Below are 16,904 nucleotides of genomic sequence, written 5' to 3'. Positions count from 1 at the left end.
ACAGTATCAAAAGCCTTACTATATATGGAGGTACAGATGTACATACGTGCATGTCATGGTGTATGTATGGGTGCAAGTGCAGATGCACAGGTGCCAGGTGTGCATAGTTATAGGTACACACGTGAGGTTGTTGGGGTATGCATAGGTACAGGCATACATGTATGGGTGTTGGGGGGTATGGGGTTATAGGCATACATGCATGCATGTCAGGGTATATAGGTACAGGCAAACATGCACTGATGGGTTGTGTGTAGGTACAGGCACTCATGCCTACATGTTGAGGTGTGTGTAGGTATGGGTGTACATGCACAGATATCAGAGTGCATAGGGATATCAGCGTGCATTGGGGGGCAGGGATAGCTCAGTGGTTTGAGCACTGGCCTCCTAAACCCAGAGTTGTGAGTTCAATCCTTGAGGGGGCCACTTAGGGATCTGGGGCAAAAATTGGTCTTGCTAGTGAAGGCAGGGGTCTGGACTCAATGACTTTTCAAGGTCCCTTCCAGTTCTAGGAGATTGGTATATCTCCAATTATTACCTTTTAGAGTGTGTGTAAGTACAGGTGCACACATGTGCTTTTTGGGTGTGTGTAGGACATGCAGATGTCAGGGTGTGCGCATAGGTACAGGCACACATGCGTGCCTGTTGGCTGTACAGGCACACATGCGTGCCTGTTGGCTGTACAGCAGTACAGGCGCACACACGTGGGTGATGGAGGGTGTGGGGGTACAGACATAGACGAGTGCATATTGAGGTGGGAGGGGTACAGGTGTACACACGGGTGTTGGGGTGTGCATAGGTCCACACACACACACACACACACACACATTACAGGTAAAGCAGCCAATCATCCTAGTGAAGCCTGGCCCTCGGTCCCACAGTCTGAGCCCCGCCCGCCTGCTCCGGGCCAGGTCCTGCACCCAGCCCAGGGCGGCCCCGGCCCCCTCAGCGGCTGCTACAGCGCCCAGCGCCCACCCTCGGGCAGCAGGCGACTCCGCTCCTAGGGCTCAAAGGCCGGGGGGCGGGGCTTGAAGCTCAGAGGCGGTGCCCAGAGAGAGAGCAGGAGGCAGGGCTTGGGTGGGGGCGGGGCCCAGGGCATAGGAGGGGCGGGGCTAGGTCCGGGGGCGGGGCCCAGGAGGAGGCAGGGTTCGGTGTGGGGGCGGGGCCCGGGAGGCGGGGCTCGGGCCGGGGGCGGGGCTCAGGGCGCAGGAGGGGCGGGGTTCGGGCCGGGGGCGGGGCCCGGGGCCTGGAGGCGGGGCTCGGTGTGGGGGCGGGGCCAGGGAGGCGGGGCTAGGGGTGGGGGCGGGGCCCAGGGCCCAGGAGGGGCGGGGTTCGGGCCGGGGGCGGGGCCCAGGAGGAGGCAGGGTTCGGTGTGGAGGCGGGGCCCGGGAGGCGGGGCTCGGGCCGGGGCTCAGGGCGCAGGAGGAGGCGGGGCTCGGTGTGGGGGCGGGGCTCAGGGCGCAGGAGGAGGCGGGGCTCGGTGTGGGGCCGGGGCTCAGGGCGCAGGAGGAGGCGGGGCTCGGTGTGGGGGCGGGGCTCAGGGCGCAGGAGGAGGCGGGGCTCGGTGTGGGGGCGGGGCCCGGGAGGCGGGGCTAGGGGTGGGGGCGGGGCCCAGGGCCCAGGAGGGGCGGGGTTCGGTGTGGAGGCGGGGCCCGGGAGGCGGGGCTCGGGCCGGGCTCAGGGCGCAGGAGGAGGCGGGGCTCGGTGTGGGGGCGGGGCTCAGGGCGCAGGAGGAGGCGGGGCTCGGGCTGGGGGCGGGCGCTGCTGGGTGCCGCGCGGTGACTCGCCCTGGGAGCCGCCGCCGCTTCCTAGTAAACAGCCGGGCCGCGGCGCCGCGGGAGCCGATGTCCGGCCGCGGCGCGTTCCCGCTCAGCCCGCTGACCCCCGCCCCCGGGGCCGCGCCGCCCCCTTCCGCCGCGGGGCCCGGCCTCATGCGGGGCGCCAGCCCGGCCGGAGCGGGGGCCGCGGGGTACCGGCCCATGGGGCCCGCCGTCGTCCAGTACCAGGTGAGGGCTGCGGGCGGGCGGGGTGTGCGGGGGCCGGAGGAGCGCGCTGGGGCTGAGGCGAGAGCACTGGGGTGTGTGGGTTGCGGGGGCGTGGGGGAGGGCAATGTGGGGGGACTGTGTGGGGGGGATGGGGAGAGCACTGGGGTGTGGGGGAGGCCTCTGAGGGGCTGAGGGAGGGCACTGGGGGAGTTGGGCTGGAGGTGGGGGCTGGGAGAGGGCACTGAAGGACCCATGTGTTGGAGGGGGGCTGGTGGAGGGCACTGTGGGGGCCCTGGTGTGGGGGGAGGAGGGTGACTGTGTGTGGGGAGGAGGGCACTGGGCAGCGGGTGGCCGTGGGGGAGGGGGGTGACTGTGTGTGGGGAGGAGGGCACTGGGCAGCGGGTGGCCGTGGGGGAGGGGGGTGACTGTGTGTGTGTAGGGGGGCACTGGGGGACTAAGAGGTGTGGGGAGAGTACTGGGGAGAGACTGGCGGAAGGTGCCATGTGGTGCCGGACCGGAGGAGGAGGAGGGCGGTGGCAGCCCCAGGAAGCCCCCATTGCTCCCTTGCCATGGGTGAGTTTCCTAGAGCCATACCTAGCTAAACACCATCCTTCCAATTTGCCCGGTCCCTGTGCACCCTGCAGCCCTCCCCTGGGGAGCCAAGCTCCGGCCCAAGGGAGGAAATGATTTCCAGCCCAGTGCCCTGCTGGGGTTGGGCTCTCACCAGCTGGAGTGCCTCTGCTGATCCGGGCTGCGGCACTAGGTCTCACACCGTTCAGTGCAGAAGTCCTTACACCACGGTGGCACCAGGTACACTCAGCCGCCTCGGTTTCCAAGTGCTCTCAGAACGTGGCCCCACACAGAGCACGTTGCGCTAGGTTACACTGGGTCATGGCAGCAAAGTCTGCATTCAGAAAAATGTGTCCCGCTCGTCATGCCAGGCACAGATGGAAAAACCTGCTCATGGGCTCAGCTTCTGCCTGTGCATCCAGCAGCAGCCAGGGACTAATTAAAAGAGAGTGTGTAGCAGTAACCCGGGATCAAGTGGGCAATGGTTACACTACGTTAATTCCAGCTCCTCCGCTCTGGCTCTTATTCTACAACATAATTTTGAAGAAGTAGGGAAAGGGTCTAAGATGTCAACTGAAGAAGAATCTGTAACTTTGCTAATTGGGTCCTGAGGCTTGGAGATCTTGCCCTATGGGTGGATTTACCATGGGGCTGGATGTGATCATTCCATTTACTAGTTTAAAAAGAAATGGCTGTAGCAGTCCAACTTATGGACACCCTGTTCTTTGAAGCAGTGGGGAACTTGAGAGAGATATGTGCCCCCCCCCCCCCCCGGAATGAGCTCATGCTTCATTTCCTGTTTCTGAATTCGGCTGAGATCCTTTTTAGATGGCTTGGGGTGGGGTGTCTCCTGGTAGGAGCTGTCACTCGGGGGAGTTGTTTTGTTTTGGAGAGATGAAATGCAGATGGTAGCTTCTACTTGAAAGGTAACCAGATTATATTGACCAGGAGCTTGGAGGCTTTTATGGTGCCTAAAACAGCATTGTGTATGTTTGGGGGAAGGGGTCTGTGCATGAGAGTCATTAGAAAATAACAGGACAGGAGACAGACCCCAGTCAAGTCTGTTCTTTGCTGTTTTGGTGCCCTGACCGGGTTCTCTGTACCAGAGTCTGGTAAATGGACTCTTAGGATATGTGCACTGCAGCTCGGAGCATGGCCTTCCAGCCTGGGTAGACAGACACACGCTGCTGACAATAGCTGTGGCCCAGGTGACGGTGTGGGCTAGCCACTCCAGTACAGCCCCAGGGAATTGGACAAGCTTGTACTCGGGTGGCTGGCCTATGGTGCAGCATCCACACTGATACTTCTAGCCCATATCTATGTGCCCGGGCTGGGAGGTGCACTTCCAGCTGCAGTGTAGATGTATGCGCTGAGGCTGTTCTGTGGAGGTGATAAAGCCTGTTGGCAGAAGGGTGGGGTGGAGAATGGGGTTGCTTTTCTTGGGTCTTGTACGGGAATGTGTGCATAATATCTGTGGGTAGCTGTAGTACTCAATAGGAATGTGCTAGAATTCAGCCAACATCTCTCTTCTTCTCCCCCCCACCCCCCCCCCCACAAAAAAACTCCCAAAAACCAAAACCCTCAATTGTATCAAACAGCCCTTCCTGCTTTCCCAGGAGCTGAGAGGAGGTAACACTTGTGGGCATGATTTGGCTACTTGGCAGGCCACTTGCTGCTTCACCTCTTCTGAGGTGGTGAGTTGGATCATGGACGTGCAGCAGGCCACCAAGCAGCCCCTCTGCGTGCAGCTTTGGATATTAGAACCTGGTTTAGAAAATGTTGGCCTGAATTGCTTGGCTAAGGTTGGATGGCAAGTCAGTGGGAGAGCTGGGAACAGAATCCTGACTCCCTTCCCTGTGTCTTAGTACAAGACTCTTCTTCCCCATACAGTTTCCAAAAAGTGCTATGGGATCTCTAACACATACCAGACTTGGTTCTCGGATTAACATCTCCTCCTTAGGACGGCAACGGTCACAGTGCAGGGTGATAGCACAGGCTCCATATTGTCAACTGAGGATTTTATTCCACTGAAATTTTCTAGCATGTGATCAGTGTGTTAAAGAAACTTTGTCCAGATGCTGTGTCAGATTTTGCATAATGACAGGTTTCAGAGTAGCAGCCGTGTTAGTCTGTATCCGCAAAAAGAACAGGAGTCCTTGTGGCACCTTAGAGACTAACAAATTTATTTCAGCATGAGCTTTCGTGAGTTACAGCTCACTTCTTCAGATGCATTCCATTCTATGCATCTGAAGAAGTGAGCTGTAGCTCATGAAAGCTCATGCGGAAATAAATTTGTTAGTCTCTAAGGTGCCACAAGTACTCCTGTTCTTTTTGTGTCAGATTTGTCCCTTATGCCACCTCTGTTTATGCCTTCTTTTCCTTGGTTCTCCGTGGCTTTTAGCCACTTAAAGTCCATGAAAAACAGTGTTAGCAGATGAACGCTGACTCACTTGTGGTGTTGCTGTGCAAACGCTCTCAGCATAGGATGATGGTCTGGGTCGGCTGTAAACAGCCAGCAGGAACTGCTGCACGTGACTCTATGTCAGGGGCAGCCCTGAGATTCACTTGGGGTTTGTGCGACGGTCATTCTGTTTGTGTGAAAGCCAAACCATTCTGAAGACAGCTAAGTGTGAACAACCTCAGGCGACGATGTTGTTTTCTACTGAAGCTTCTCCAGTTCCCCTGTTTTCCGTTTCCCCTTTTGCAGAGCTCTCATGTAAGTCAATATTTATGCGCATGCTTTGCAGGTATAACAGCTATGCCCAAATTTTAGATTTCCTGCATATAGTTTACCTGAAGGAAGTTGGACAGATAGTGGAAAATAATGGAGGGGAAGGAGAAGGTTCCTGCTTAGTATCTGAAGCAGGGAATGGACACTGGTCTCTGGAGTGGAGCTGGCCAGCGAGCAGAGCTAGGGAGGTTTGGGAGTCAGTGAAACAATTCTGTGTGCTGTCTAGTGTTCTTTGTGAGGAGTGTAATATTATAACTGACACTCAAACTCTCTGCCCTCAGCCTGCAAAGCTGCTCATGCTGCTAGGCTCCTGCATGCTGGTGTGATTCGCTCTGAGCAGGCTGCAGGGTTGGGTACAGCTCTCTGCCAGTGTTTAAATGGAGGAGACCTAATTGTTCTACAGTCTCCAGCTAGCCCATCTTCCACCCCTCTGCTAGTCTCCACCTCCAGGTCACCAGCCCACCCCATTTATATCCACGAATTAAAAAACAACTCATCCCCCAGCCTAGGAAATGTCCACATTGAAAACATCATTAACAGAGAGTTAAGGCTGTTCAAGTTATTTCCTCAAACACCAAAAAGCGAGGAAATCTCAAATCAAGGTAATATACAGAACTCTGAGCATTAACCCACTAGGGTCCCAACTCTTGACCACGCTAATATGCTGTAACATGCACTTTCCTTTCAACGGTATCACCCGCAGTGCTCCAATCCTAGCATCTCCGCATACTGTACAGCTTCTGTGTTCTGTCTGTCTGGTGTAGAGTATGTGGAGATGCTAAGATGGTGTCATTAAACTAGTCAATAAAGACCCACATCTTAAATTTGTGGAAGGTGCCATAGGGCAGGACAGAGGCCTGTTGACAAGAGTTTGTTGAGATTTAGGGCTGGGGTAACAAGGGGTGCTGTGGGCCATAGTTGGGATGCATTAATAGCGACTACATACTTGTCTCCACGCTGGCTGTAGCCAGTACTATCAGCCCTTCACTTTCATGACTGTTCCTCACTGGAGCCTCACAGCACCGGATCACAGGGAGTGCGTGCTTGCAGAGCTGCTGCCGTCTGTTCTGTGCAGCTGGAGAACGCTGGTGTAGGCCTATGGACACAGATTCAGACCTGGGGTGCCTTGGTTTAGTTGGGAACTTACTCCACAGTTCAGGCTCTGAGGGACACAGTAACGGGTCTGTGCCAGGGAATACTCAAGGGCTCTTTAATTGGTGGATTATTAACATGATACGTTAATCCTTCTACATCCTTGTGTATCACTTGGCTGTTTCGTTAACAGCTCGAGTAGGGAGTTTAAGCAGGTGGCTCGTCTCGGCGTCAGGGGGTTTTGTCTCTGTTTATCCCCCATGCATTAGTGGCACCAGAGTCTTCTAACCTGGTGGTTAGTTATTGGTGTTCCCAGAATAGCCAGACCCTGGTCCTCTGCATGGCGCCCAGCAGTGGAGTTTAGACAACAAAGAGGGGTTGAGTAAGAGGATCAGAAAATGGACGATTATTCAAGCTTTGCCAAGGTGCTTGGCACAGTGCAGAATGAGGAGACCCGGTCAGTGCCTCCCACGAGCCTGCCAGCTAATTCTGACACATGGGTGTGCAGAGGAGTTTGAGGCAGAGCAGGGCCTTGGCAGAGGTCACTGCTGAAGGGCTCAGCAGAAGGGGTTTTGAGGGAAGGGTTTGAGCAGTGGTGCTGGGGACTGTTCGATCATGAGCAGAACTCTGTCCTGAGCATAGAAGGAGTCAGACAGAAAACTGGCTACAAAAGGGGGCGCTTGGCTAGAGTGAAGACAACTGGTGAGCAGAAAAAAACAAGTCTGGAGACGGGCCGTCTTGACAGTGAGGAGGCGAGGCCTGAGCTTGCTGCAGCTGGCAAGGGAAGCTCTCGAAGGGATTTGAATAAGGGAGTGGTGTGGTCTGAGGAACCAGTGAGGAATTTAATTGCAGTATTTCTGCTGTGCTTTTCACCTCGAAGGTGGAAGTGCCACCATTAGAGGCTGAGTCCCAGGCTGAAATGTGCCATTTGTACTCTTTAATGCAAATTAGGTGATGGTTTAATTCAGTCAAAATCAGGGCAGCCTTCATGTGCAAGGGCACAGCTCTAATGCTGGGCCTAAGCTGTCTGACCATGTTAAAATGGTTACATTCTGGTGAAGAAAGAGCTGCTTTCGGTTCGTTTATGTAGGACCTCTACAAAACTGTTGTGCTCTTTGCTGCCCCTAGTGGCTCTGCCCTATAAATGAACTATCTCGGGTACTGATGTTATGCCAGAATAGAAATAATAGACCAGAAAACTACATGTTCCATTAGAAATGGTTTGATCAGTATTTGCTGAATGAGAAAGATCTTCTTTTCCAAGATGTTTAGAGGCTGTTTGAAATAAGAGTTGTTTGTCCCTGCCCCAGAGAGCTTGCAGTCTCACTGGTATGTGATTTAATGGGTGTAACGCACAGTGAAGGGGGTTTCGGTAATAGGAATACATGGTTATCTAAGCCAGCTCTGTATCTATTTCACAGGAGTTTTTTATATGAATCTGCACCAGGCCACTTGTCTGTGGTGTAGAAGTCAGATTCAGTGGGGGGACTCAAAGTGGGGTGCAATGGACAAAGTGCCAGGCCAAGATGATTTCAGCAACAGCAGCATTTTGAATGAATCTGAGAAGGGATCAGGGTTGCTAGGAGTCAAGATGAGAGCGAATGACCTGGACTAGGGTTCTAGCCGAGCAAGGGACTATCTGTCCTTTAAAAACAGCTACATGGATGTGCTGTTACGCTGGCGTGTAACCCTTCCTTGCCCGAACGGCGGTGGTTTTAGAGGGCAGGTTTCATCCGAGAGATTATACATCTGAGTTAAATTGTGTATCGTCGCTTAAATCATCTGCTTCCTCTTTTGAGGAGGGAGAGGCAACAGTTGAGTCATACCCAGCCCTTTGCCCCCAAGAGGAAAGCACCTGAGGTGGTGAGATTGGAGTTAATCTAGATGTAAAATCTCTGTGAAACCTGCTGTCTGAGGCTTCCACTCCACCCATCATCAGTTCTTTTTCTGCTGCCTCTCTTGAGACGCGCCCCCACCCTTTCTGCGGATACTCCCTCAACTCCTCTCTTTTCTGTAGCCTTCCTTTCCTTAGCCAGGGTCTGGAGAGGGCAGGCCTTACCAGGGCAGCCTTTTGGGGGCCAGTTCAGTGATCTGTTTCCCTTCTGAGCTTCCGGTGGGAAAGTAGTGCTGCTTCTCATGCTGCTGCTAACTGTGGCCTGTAGAGTAGAAAGCTAGTCTTCTCAGCACTCCCTTTTTGGTGAGAATCGTACTCCTTTCTCCTTATTTCATTTTGCCTTAATGCTTGGGCTACAGATTAAATGCCACAAAAATCTGAAGAAGTGGGTTTTTTAGCCATGAAAGCTCATGCTCAAATAAGGGCAGCATGGGGAGCAGAGAGTCTTTAAGGTGCCACCAGATTCCGCCTTGTTTTTGTGGATACAGACTAACGCAGCTACCCCTCTGATAAATTAAATTCCACCCCTTTGCTGTCTCCTTCCTGTCCCCTTTCTTGGATTTGCTTGTGATGTTTTCACTCTTGCATTTACTTTTTTCTGTGCCATCTGTTTGTCTCTTCCCTCTGCCTGTCTGAGACCATGAAGTGTGTGAGTCTGTTGTCTTCTGTGATGTTTTGCATGAAGGATGGCATGGTTCTAGCCTGCTGTGTTTCAATGGCAGGTGCAGAAGTCTCAGGTTATAACTTGCGCACCGTTTGTACAGTGGGCTGGGGAGACAGAATGTCAGAAATTGATTTTTTTTTACTCATATTAAATGGACCCTGATGTGCAGCATAAACTGACTTGTTTCTCTCCCTTCCCTCGATCTCCCCCTGGGACCTTGCAGTAGCAGCGAGCAGTAAAACTGCCATTGTGGGTTCTGGCACAAGTGTGGCTTCATGCCCGGATTGAGTTGAAGGCAGAATCCTCCGACCTGTAACATCTGTGGCTTCGCAAGCAAATCTGTCTGGACCCAAATATCTCAGCTGGTGCTTGCAGCATCACGTGACTAAATTTTCTGCTGCATGGTTCTGGCCATTGCTTTGTTCCCAGTCCCCTTTATTCACTACCCTCCTGTCTTCAGATTTTAGCGCAGGAATAGCCTGACTTCTGGAGTTCCTGTTGTAATAAAATACAACTAATCTCCAGTCATGCAAGTCCTGACCCTGCAGCAGTCTCCTTACACAGCTGTAGTCCTGCTAGGGGAGAAGTCTGTACTGGGATTTCCAGGAGACTAGGCAACATCTTAATATTGCCTTCCTCTGATCCTTTCTGTTTGACGATTTCAGTGCCCTTGAACAAACTGAGCTTCCTGATGTCCCTGTGGGGCAGGTATTATCCCTGTTCTACAGACTGGCAAACTGAGTCGAGGGGAAGTGAAACAGCCATAGACTCAGAATGCCGCGTGGGAGTTGGGCCCTTCTGCAGCAGGGATAATGTAGCTTCAAAATCCAAGAGATCCCTCGCATGAGCCTAAAAGCTGAGCTGAAATCCTGTTTGAACAGGGTTTGTTTTGCATGTCAGAATGGTAAACATTGCTGTTTGGCTTATGGGGATTCTGGAGGAACATGCAGGAATTGCCTTCACTGGGCATCCATCCAGGCCTTGCTTCCAAAGCCCCGAGCAAGAATACATGTGGCTCTCTCCATAAATGTCAGTGTGTACGAAGTTGGATCACACGCTTCTGGCATGTCAGGAAAGCCCCCTTTGCTCTTTGTTCTTAAAGGCTACACTGGATTCAGGTTTGGGAACTGACAGATAGTGTCAGTAACTACGGCCTGTAGGATCCTGAAATACAAACCAGAGCAAGGACCATATTCTGGTCTGCACCAGGCGTACCATGGACCTGCCCCTGTGGCAGCAACCGGTCTGTTTCAGTCTCAGTTGATTTCCTACAACTTTCAAGCATATCCCCTGCCCACTGCCTGCCTGTGCACGTGTTCTTTGTGGGGAACTTGATACTGCATCCTAGTAGCACCACTCCTGGTTTTCATTAGACAGATGAGGTCTTTTGGATCATCCTTTCCTTAGCCCTGGGCACTGAGAGGGGTGTTCTCCTTGGTGTTAAGTTGTAGAGAAGAGCCATTACACTGGGAGAAAGAGGAACAGAGAATTAGAGACGGTCTCTTCCGGTTACTTTCAGAATCACTCTGTTTCTTTCTTTAAACAGCGTGTGACTCAGGCTATATCTGCACCACAAAGATAAGTCGACCTGTGTTAGGTCAACTTACAGCCACTGCATGAATTACTGCAGTGGTGCATGTCCACACTACCCACCTTGGGTGGGTGGCGCACGTCCTCACCAGGAGCACTTCCACTGAGCTAAGAAAGGCAGCATGGGGAGCAGAGAGCCTGGTCTCTCAGCTCCACTGGCAGCTCCCTGCCAGGAGCCTGGCTGCCCCACAGGCTCCTGGGCTCCTGGCAGGCTGCCCGCCCCCACCTCCCTGTTCCCAGCTGGGGTCTGGCTGCCCGGCTTTCACAGCAGAGCTGTGAAATTGACAAGAATGACAGCCAACAGCATCGACACAAGCCTTGAGCCTCCACATAGCAGGGGAGTTACATCGCCGAGAGGAGCATTGCAGTGTGTCGACAAAACGGTGGAGTGTAGACAGGGCCTCAGACTGTCTGGCTTGGCGTCTCTCTGCTGACCGAGCACTGAAGTTAGTTCTCCCCTTCGGTTCCCTACTTGCAGCGTCTCCAACTCCTGGCCTGCCCCCTTCTCGTGAGCAGCCCTTGGCAGGCATGTAGGTTTCTGTCATGCAGGCAAATGTTCATCAGGAAGCATTCCAAACTGATGTTACTTCTGGGGGAAGCTGACGCCAAGCAGGGCTCCCAAAGTGCAAGAGGCCTATGCACTGATCTGGAATGAACCACTCCACTGTAGGCCGCTCTATCCATGCTTTCAGCTTCGAGAGGGAATAGAAGCAAAAATTTTCTATCCCACTTCCAAATGGCTCCACTCATTCTCTGTTGGGAATTCTGGACGTTGGCCAACATCTTCCTTGAAATGTAACTTCCGAGCTTTTCCCTTAGCGTAGCCCATCAGCTGGAGGAATGTGAGGGGTTCTAGGCGGCAGGGTCCCTGGGGCCTGTGGAGACTAGAGGCCCTTGCAGACCCCAGTCGGGATGGGCATTATGTGCTAGGAGCTGGGACTCGCTGGCTGTAACACACACAAGGCAGCACCATGGATACTGCTGGTAGAACTCAAACCAGCAGGGGCTTTGCTCTGTCCTTGAGAGGATTCTCTAAGCAGCTGTTGAACAAGGCCCGCGGGGATAAACCAGGAGACGGGGACTCTACTTGTGTGATTCCACCTTTCCAGTTCCTCGCATGCAAGGGATTGAACCCAGGTCTGTGACGTGCTGCCTGGCCAGAGGGCTAAATCTGAGCTGTGGGTGAAGACTGCTCAAGCGCTAGTGGAGGTGATGCCGAAGTCAAGCATCAAAGATCCATTTGTCATGGTGCTGACGCTTCACTTACAAACATGAGGCCTCCCTTCTCCCCACTGGAGCCGCCTGGTCTCTGCAGGCTTCCTCATGCCAGGTCAGCTTCAAGAAATCTTCATACAGCATGTTATCACTCGTGGCAAGCTTTCAGACACACCCTCTGAGCTGACTCCAGGCTCCTCCAAGTCCCTCCCCAAAGAGAGCTCCTTTTCCTGCCCAAGCTTCAGAAATCTGACCAAATAAAATAGCCCAGTGAATGAGGTGGACAGGTCCCAAGAACGACAGTCAGGGGTTGGTTACTTTAGAGCCGGGGTTCTCAACCTTTTTCTTTTTGAGGTCCCTGCCAACAAGCTATAAAAACTCTAGGCCCAGCTGTGCCACAACAATGTTTTTTCTGTATGTAAAAGCCAGGACCATTGTTGGGGGGTAGCAAGCAGGGCCCCATGCCACAGGGGGCCCCATGCCACAGGGGGCCCCATGCCACAGGGGGCCCCATGCCACAGGGGGCCCCATGCCACAGGGGGCCCCATGCCACAGGGGGCCCTGCAAAGCTAAGTTGCTCAGGCTTCAGCCCCACGTGGCAGGGTCGGGGCCCTGGGCTGCAGTCCTGTGTGGTGGGGTTTTGGCTTTCTGCCCTGGGCCCTAGCGAGTCCAATACCAGCCATGCTTTGCGGACCCCCTGAAACCTGCTCGTGGACCGCAGGTGGCCCCGGACCCCTGGCTGAGACCCACTGCTTTAGCGTGTGTATGTGAGAGGCATAGCAAGTGACGAGATTAGGAGTTGGGGATACCGCAGAGCCACTGCACCCTGGCTGGCAGAGACTTGGCCAGGCCAGGCCCTGGCCGTTGGCGACATCCTCTCGCTTGGGGAGGCTTGTCATAGGTTTATGCCAGAAAAATTACCAGCCTAAACTACACCAGTCAGCTTTAGGGCTGCGTCAAAATAGTTGCCCTGTGTGAATTTCCTTGCTGTTGATAAGCCTGAAAGTCAAGCTGGGCGTTCCCCTTTTGTTTCACCGCAATGAAGGTTCTTTCGAGTGATTGCACATGTCCGTCCCTTCCATGCATGGGCCCTGCGCACAGTCGTTGGAAACTTTCCTCTGGCTTGACTGCCCTCAGCTGCTGCGTGTCTGCGTAACGGGCCCAGCTGCCCCCGAGCTCCCTCAGTTCCTTCTTACCGGTGCCGGTTCTTGGAATTGCTTGGCTTGCCTTAGCGAGTGCTCTGCGTGTTCGTTGTAAATTAATTGTAGAGACTTTTCTAGATTTATAGTGTTAGTACTTAGCTGATAGTGTAAGTTTTCGTTTTTGGCCGGACTTAGGGTTTTTTCCATTACCCTGTACCAAGGGATGCCTCGGTCACCGGCTTCAGGCCTTGCGTCTCTCGGGGTAGGCCGGTGCCCGTAAGTGACCCACGCTCAGGCTGCCTGAAGTGTTTAGGAGAAGCTCATATTCAGGATCATTTCCAGAGCTGCAAAGACTTTAAGCCGCAGACAAGGAAAGACAGACAAGCCAGGCTAAAGTTTTTGCTCATGCTAAGACCTCTGTCGGAGCCCCGAAGGTCAGACTCTGCTCCGAGGGCCTCCCCGTTGCCTGAGTCCCAGCACTGCTCATGCTCCCCAGGGCCTAGGAAGAGGCGTAAAACCTCCAAGCAGGCCGCGGAGAGGGGAAGGTTGCTGGCACCCGTGTCATCTAGGCGTGGGGATAAGAGTAGAGTGCGGCCTCAAGCTAAGCACTCCTCTTCTCTGGCACTGCCGAAGCTGGCAAGCATTGACGCTGGCACCATCTCGGTACTGACCGTGCCGGGTGCGTCTGCAGCAGCAAGAGATCTGCTGAACCTTTCGGTGCTGGTATTTCCAGTGGTGCAGGAGACCATGCTCTTGGTACCAGCAGACTGAGAGGGCACCAGCAACATCAGTGCACCACTTGGTACTGTCAGCCTCTGTTACCTCAAATTGCACGTCTGTCAGTACCATCCAAGGGGAATCCTGCAATATGGGCTGTACTGCATCGTTCTCCAACTCGGTGTTGGTCTTTGGCACCGTCGTAGCAGCCCCTCCTTGGTCAGCGGAGGGAGAGTCATTGTCCTCTGAATCCCAGGTTGGCTCCTGTGTCTCCCAGCCTCAGAGCTGCTCTCGTTACTCGCCATTGTGGCACTACCTTCAGCGGGAGGACCACTGAGGGGGTGGCCAGGAGGTCTCTGGTGCCCACCACCAGACTAATGGCCTTTTTGGAACCCCTGGAGTTTCCCACCAGTTTCTAGGTCGTACATGAGACTTCCTGTTCTGTGTCCTCGGCGAGGTGGGGGACACCTGCTCACCAGACACCGCCTGTTCCTGAGCCCAGTACCAGAATCCTCATCACCTTGTTGACATTTTGGCCGAAGCTGGGCCGTTGTGTGGCTTTACCTATTAACGAGGCAATTTGGGACCCTGTTAAGGCTCTCTGACAGACCCCTTTGTCCCTTCCCCCACCTCAAGAAGGGCCAGATGTAAATCCTACCTGCCTTCCCAGGGGTTTGAATCCCTCATCCACCCCTCTGGGCTGTCTGGTGGTGTCAGCAGCTAATGAAAGGGAGCAGCAAGGGGCGACCCGTAAATCAAGAAACGCACACAAACTAGATCTGTTCGGCAGAAAAGTTTATTTTAGCGGGGGGTTGCAGCTCGGGATTGCCAACCAGCGAATGCTTTTGGGCCAGTACGATTTTAATGGGTGGGATTTCTTTTTAAAGTTCAGAGACGTGATGCTGGAGGCCGCTAGGTGGGAGTTCTCCTCAGTTGATGAGGGGAAATCTGTAGCGAGATCTTTTCTGTAGGCTGCGCTGGATGCAGCAGACTTGGCGGCTAGGTCCACGGCTTCTGCGGTGGCCGCACGTGGGAGCTCTTGGCCACGGGGCTTCCCCAAGAGGTTCAACAGGCTTTACGGCACCTGCCCTTGGAAGGGGCGTTGCTGTTTTTGCAGCAAACTGAGTCTAAGCTCCATGGCTCGAGGGGCTCTAGGACCACTCTGAAGTCTTTGGGATTGTACCCTGCAGTCCCAGCCAGAAAGCTTTCTGGGTAGCTACCTCTGCAGCCAGGAGTGGGGCCGAACTGCCTTATCCGATCTTTTCTAAGGATAAGGTGTACCTGCACCCTCCTCCGAGATCTCTCTCTAAAATGGTATCTAATTTTCATATTAACCTGCCAGTTTACTTACCTACATTTTACCCAGAACCACAGGCCAATAGAGAGGAGCAATGTTGGCAGAGCTCTGGTGTCAGAAGAGCGTTGACTTTCTATGTAGACAGGACTAAACAGTTTTGTTTGTCAGCCCAACTACTTGTGGCCATAGCAGACAGAACGAAGGGTCTCCCGCTCCCTTTGCAAAGAATTTCATCTTGGAACTTCCTGCACTCATGTTTACGACCTGGCAGGCGTTTCACTGCCAGGGAGACTGATAGCACGTCCCACAAGATCACAGGCAGCAACAACGGCATTCCTTGTGCAAGTCCCTAACCAGGACATTCGTAGAGCAGCGGCTGGTCTTCAGTTCACACCTTCGCATCCCCTTATGCCATTACTCAGTATTCCAGAGACAATGCTAAATTTGGACGAGTTGTACTCCAATCTGTGCGTACATGAACTCCGATCCCTTCTCCCACTTTACGGCTTGTGAGTCACCGAAAGAGGAATGCACATGTGCAATCACTCGGAAAGAAAAAACGGTTACTAACCTTTTGTAACTGTTGTTCTTCAAGATGTGTTGCACATGTCCATACCACGGCCCGCCCTCCTACCCCTCTGCATCCTTGCTGGCCGGCAAGAAGGAACTGAGAGAGCTTGGGGCCGGCTGGGCTTGTGCAAGTGGAACTGACGGGAACGAGGGAAACATTTTGTGGTGGTGATGTCCAAGAAGGAATAGATTCCTGCCTGTGCTGACTGTGTAGGGCCATCCGGAGTAAAAAGCAGTAAAACCGATTTGTCACTAAAGCCAGCAGATCTGATTTCGGTGCACGCGGTGGGGGGGGTTGTGTGTGGATCTGTGGACGATGCCATCTTTACGGTGCTGCTTATCAGAGCAGAGATGCGCTTCAAGATGAGGCCACTGGCTCAAGCGTCTCTTGCCTTTTCCCCCCCCTACAGCACCACCTCAGTCCCAAGAGTACATGTGGCCAGCGCTCAGAGCCGTCAACGGCTAGCTGCTCTCCATCCTCTGCAGCATCTCTCCTTTACGCAGCTTGGGGGAAGCTGGCAGGGCAGGAGAGGAGAAATAGGGGAAGAGAAACTAAGAAATATGGGGCGGGAGCAGAGAGAGAAAGCGGCAACAGTGCTGGGCGGGAATGTGCGAGGAGTGGGCCCACCAGACAAGGCCCATAAATGTCCCCAGTACAGCTTCATTTTATTTACCAGGTAAAACGATAAGCAGTTCATTTAACTATCTCGTTGCTGTTTGAAATTCTCATTAGCCAATTGGACTGCTCCATCCCCATGTCCTGTTGAGTAGGTGCCATGTGACGCGGTCTCCTGTGTGGGGGCAGCGACGTGGGCAGCTGTAGGTGGCGGGAACTAGCTGGGGTGTAGCAGTGATTGCTCTCCGTTTGGGAACATTGTTCAGCTTCCTGGGTGGTGCCAACAAAGGAAATCGGAAGCAAAATGAATTAGTTTTGCACGAGTTCTGCCCCTTAGAATTCAGTCTGTTCTGTGTTTTCCGTGCCAGGTGGAATTGTTGAGATTAAATGTTAGAAGCTAAGTGACTGGAATTTCCCCATACTTCACAATGGGGGTAACTGAAAGATTGCCCAAGGTGACTTCAGGAAGAGCTAGGAATAGAGCCCAGCTCTCTAGTAAGCTAGAACTAAGGCTTATCCATTTCCCACAGTGCCTTTCAGAATTAATGTGCCACATTTATGTGCTTGTCTATCCTGTCTGTAACCCTGTGCCCTGCTCTGTCTTACAGCCATTAGTATAACCTAGGAATTCTGATACTCTTCTGTGGACCAGCCCCAAGAGGGCAACATGACAGTTAGCCGGTAGATTATACAACTATTTGTGAAACAGTAACGGCATGTTGGGCAACAGCCTACTTCTGCTACTAGCTGCTCCTGTAGCTCAAGTGGAGGAGGTCTGTACTATGGCTCTGAAGGTCCCGGGTTCCAAAGTGCTGACAGCCCAT

General features: G+C 53.5%; 1 protein-coding gene across 1 annotated transcript in view; it reads left to right on the top strand.

Annotated features, from left to right (window-relative positions):
- Nucleotides 1-1,809: 1,809 nt before the first annotated feature.
- SMARCD2 (SWI/SNF related, matrix associated, actin dependent regulator of chromatin, subfamily d, member 2) overlaps nt 1,810-16,904 on the top strand; it is a 32,676-nt gene continuing 17,581 nt past the window's right edge. The window contains exon 1 of the mRNA XM_044999258.1: nt 1,810-2,003. Coding sequence (XP_044855193.1) covers nt 1,842-2,003 — 162 coding nt within the window. The 5' untranslated portion in view covers nt 1,810-1,841. The remainder of the gene's footprint in view (nt 2,004-16,904) is intronic.

This window comes from Mauremys mutica, chromosome 25 (assembly GCF_020497125.1).
Source record: "Mauremys mutica isolate MM-2020 ecotype Southern chromosome 25, ASM2049712v1, whole genome shotgun sequence".
Classification (NCBI taxonomy): domain Eukaryota; kingdom Metazoa; phylum Chordata; order Testudines; family Geoemydidae; genus Mauremys; species Mauremys mutica.
The sequence above is the reverse complement of the archived record's forward strand: the minus strand, read 5'-3'. Positions and strand labels throughout refer to the sequence as shown.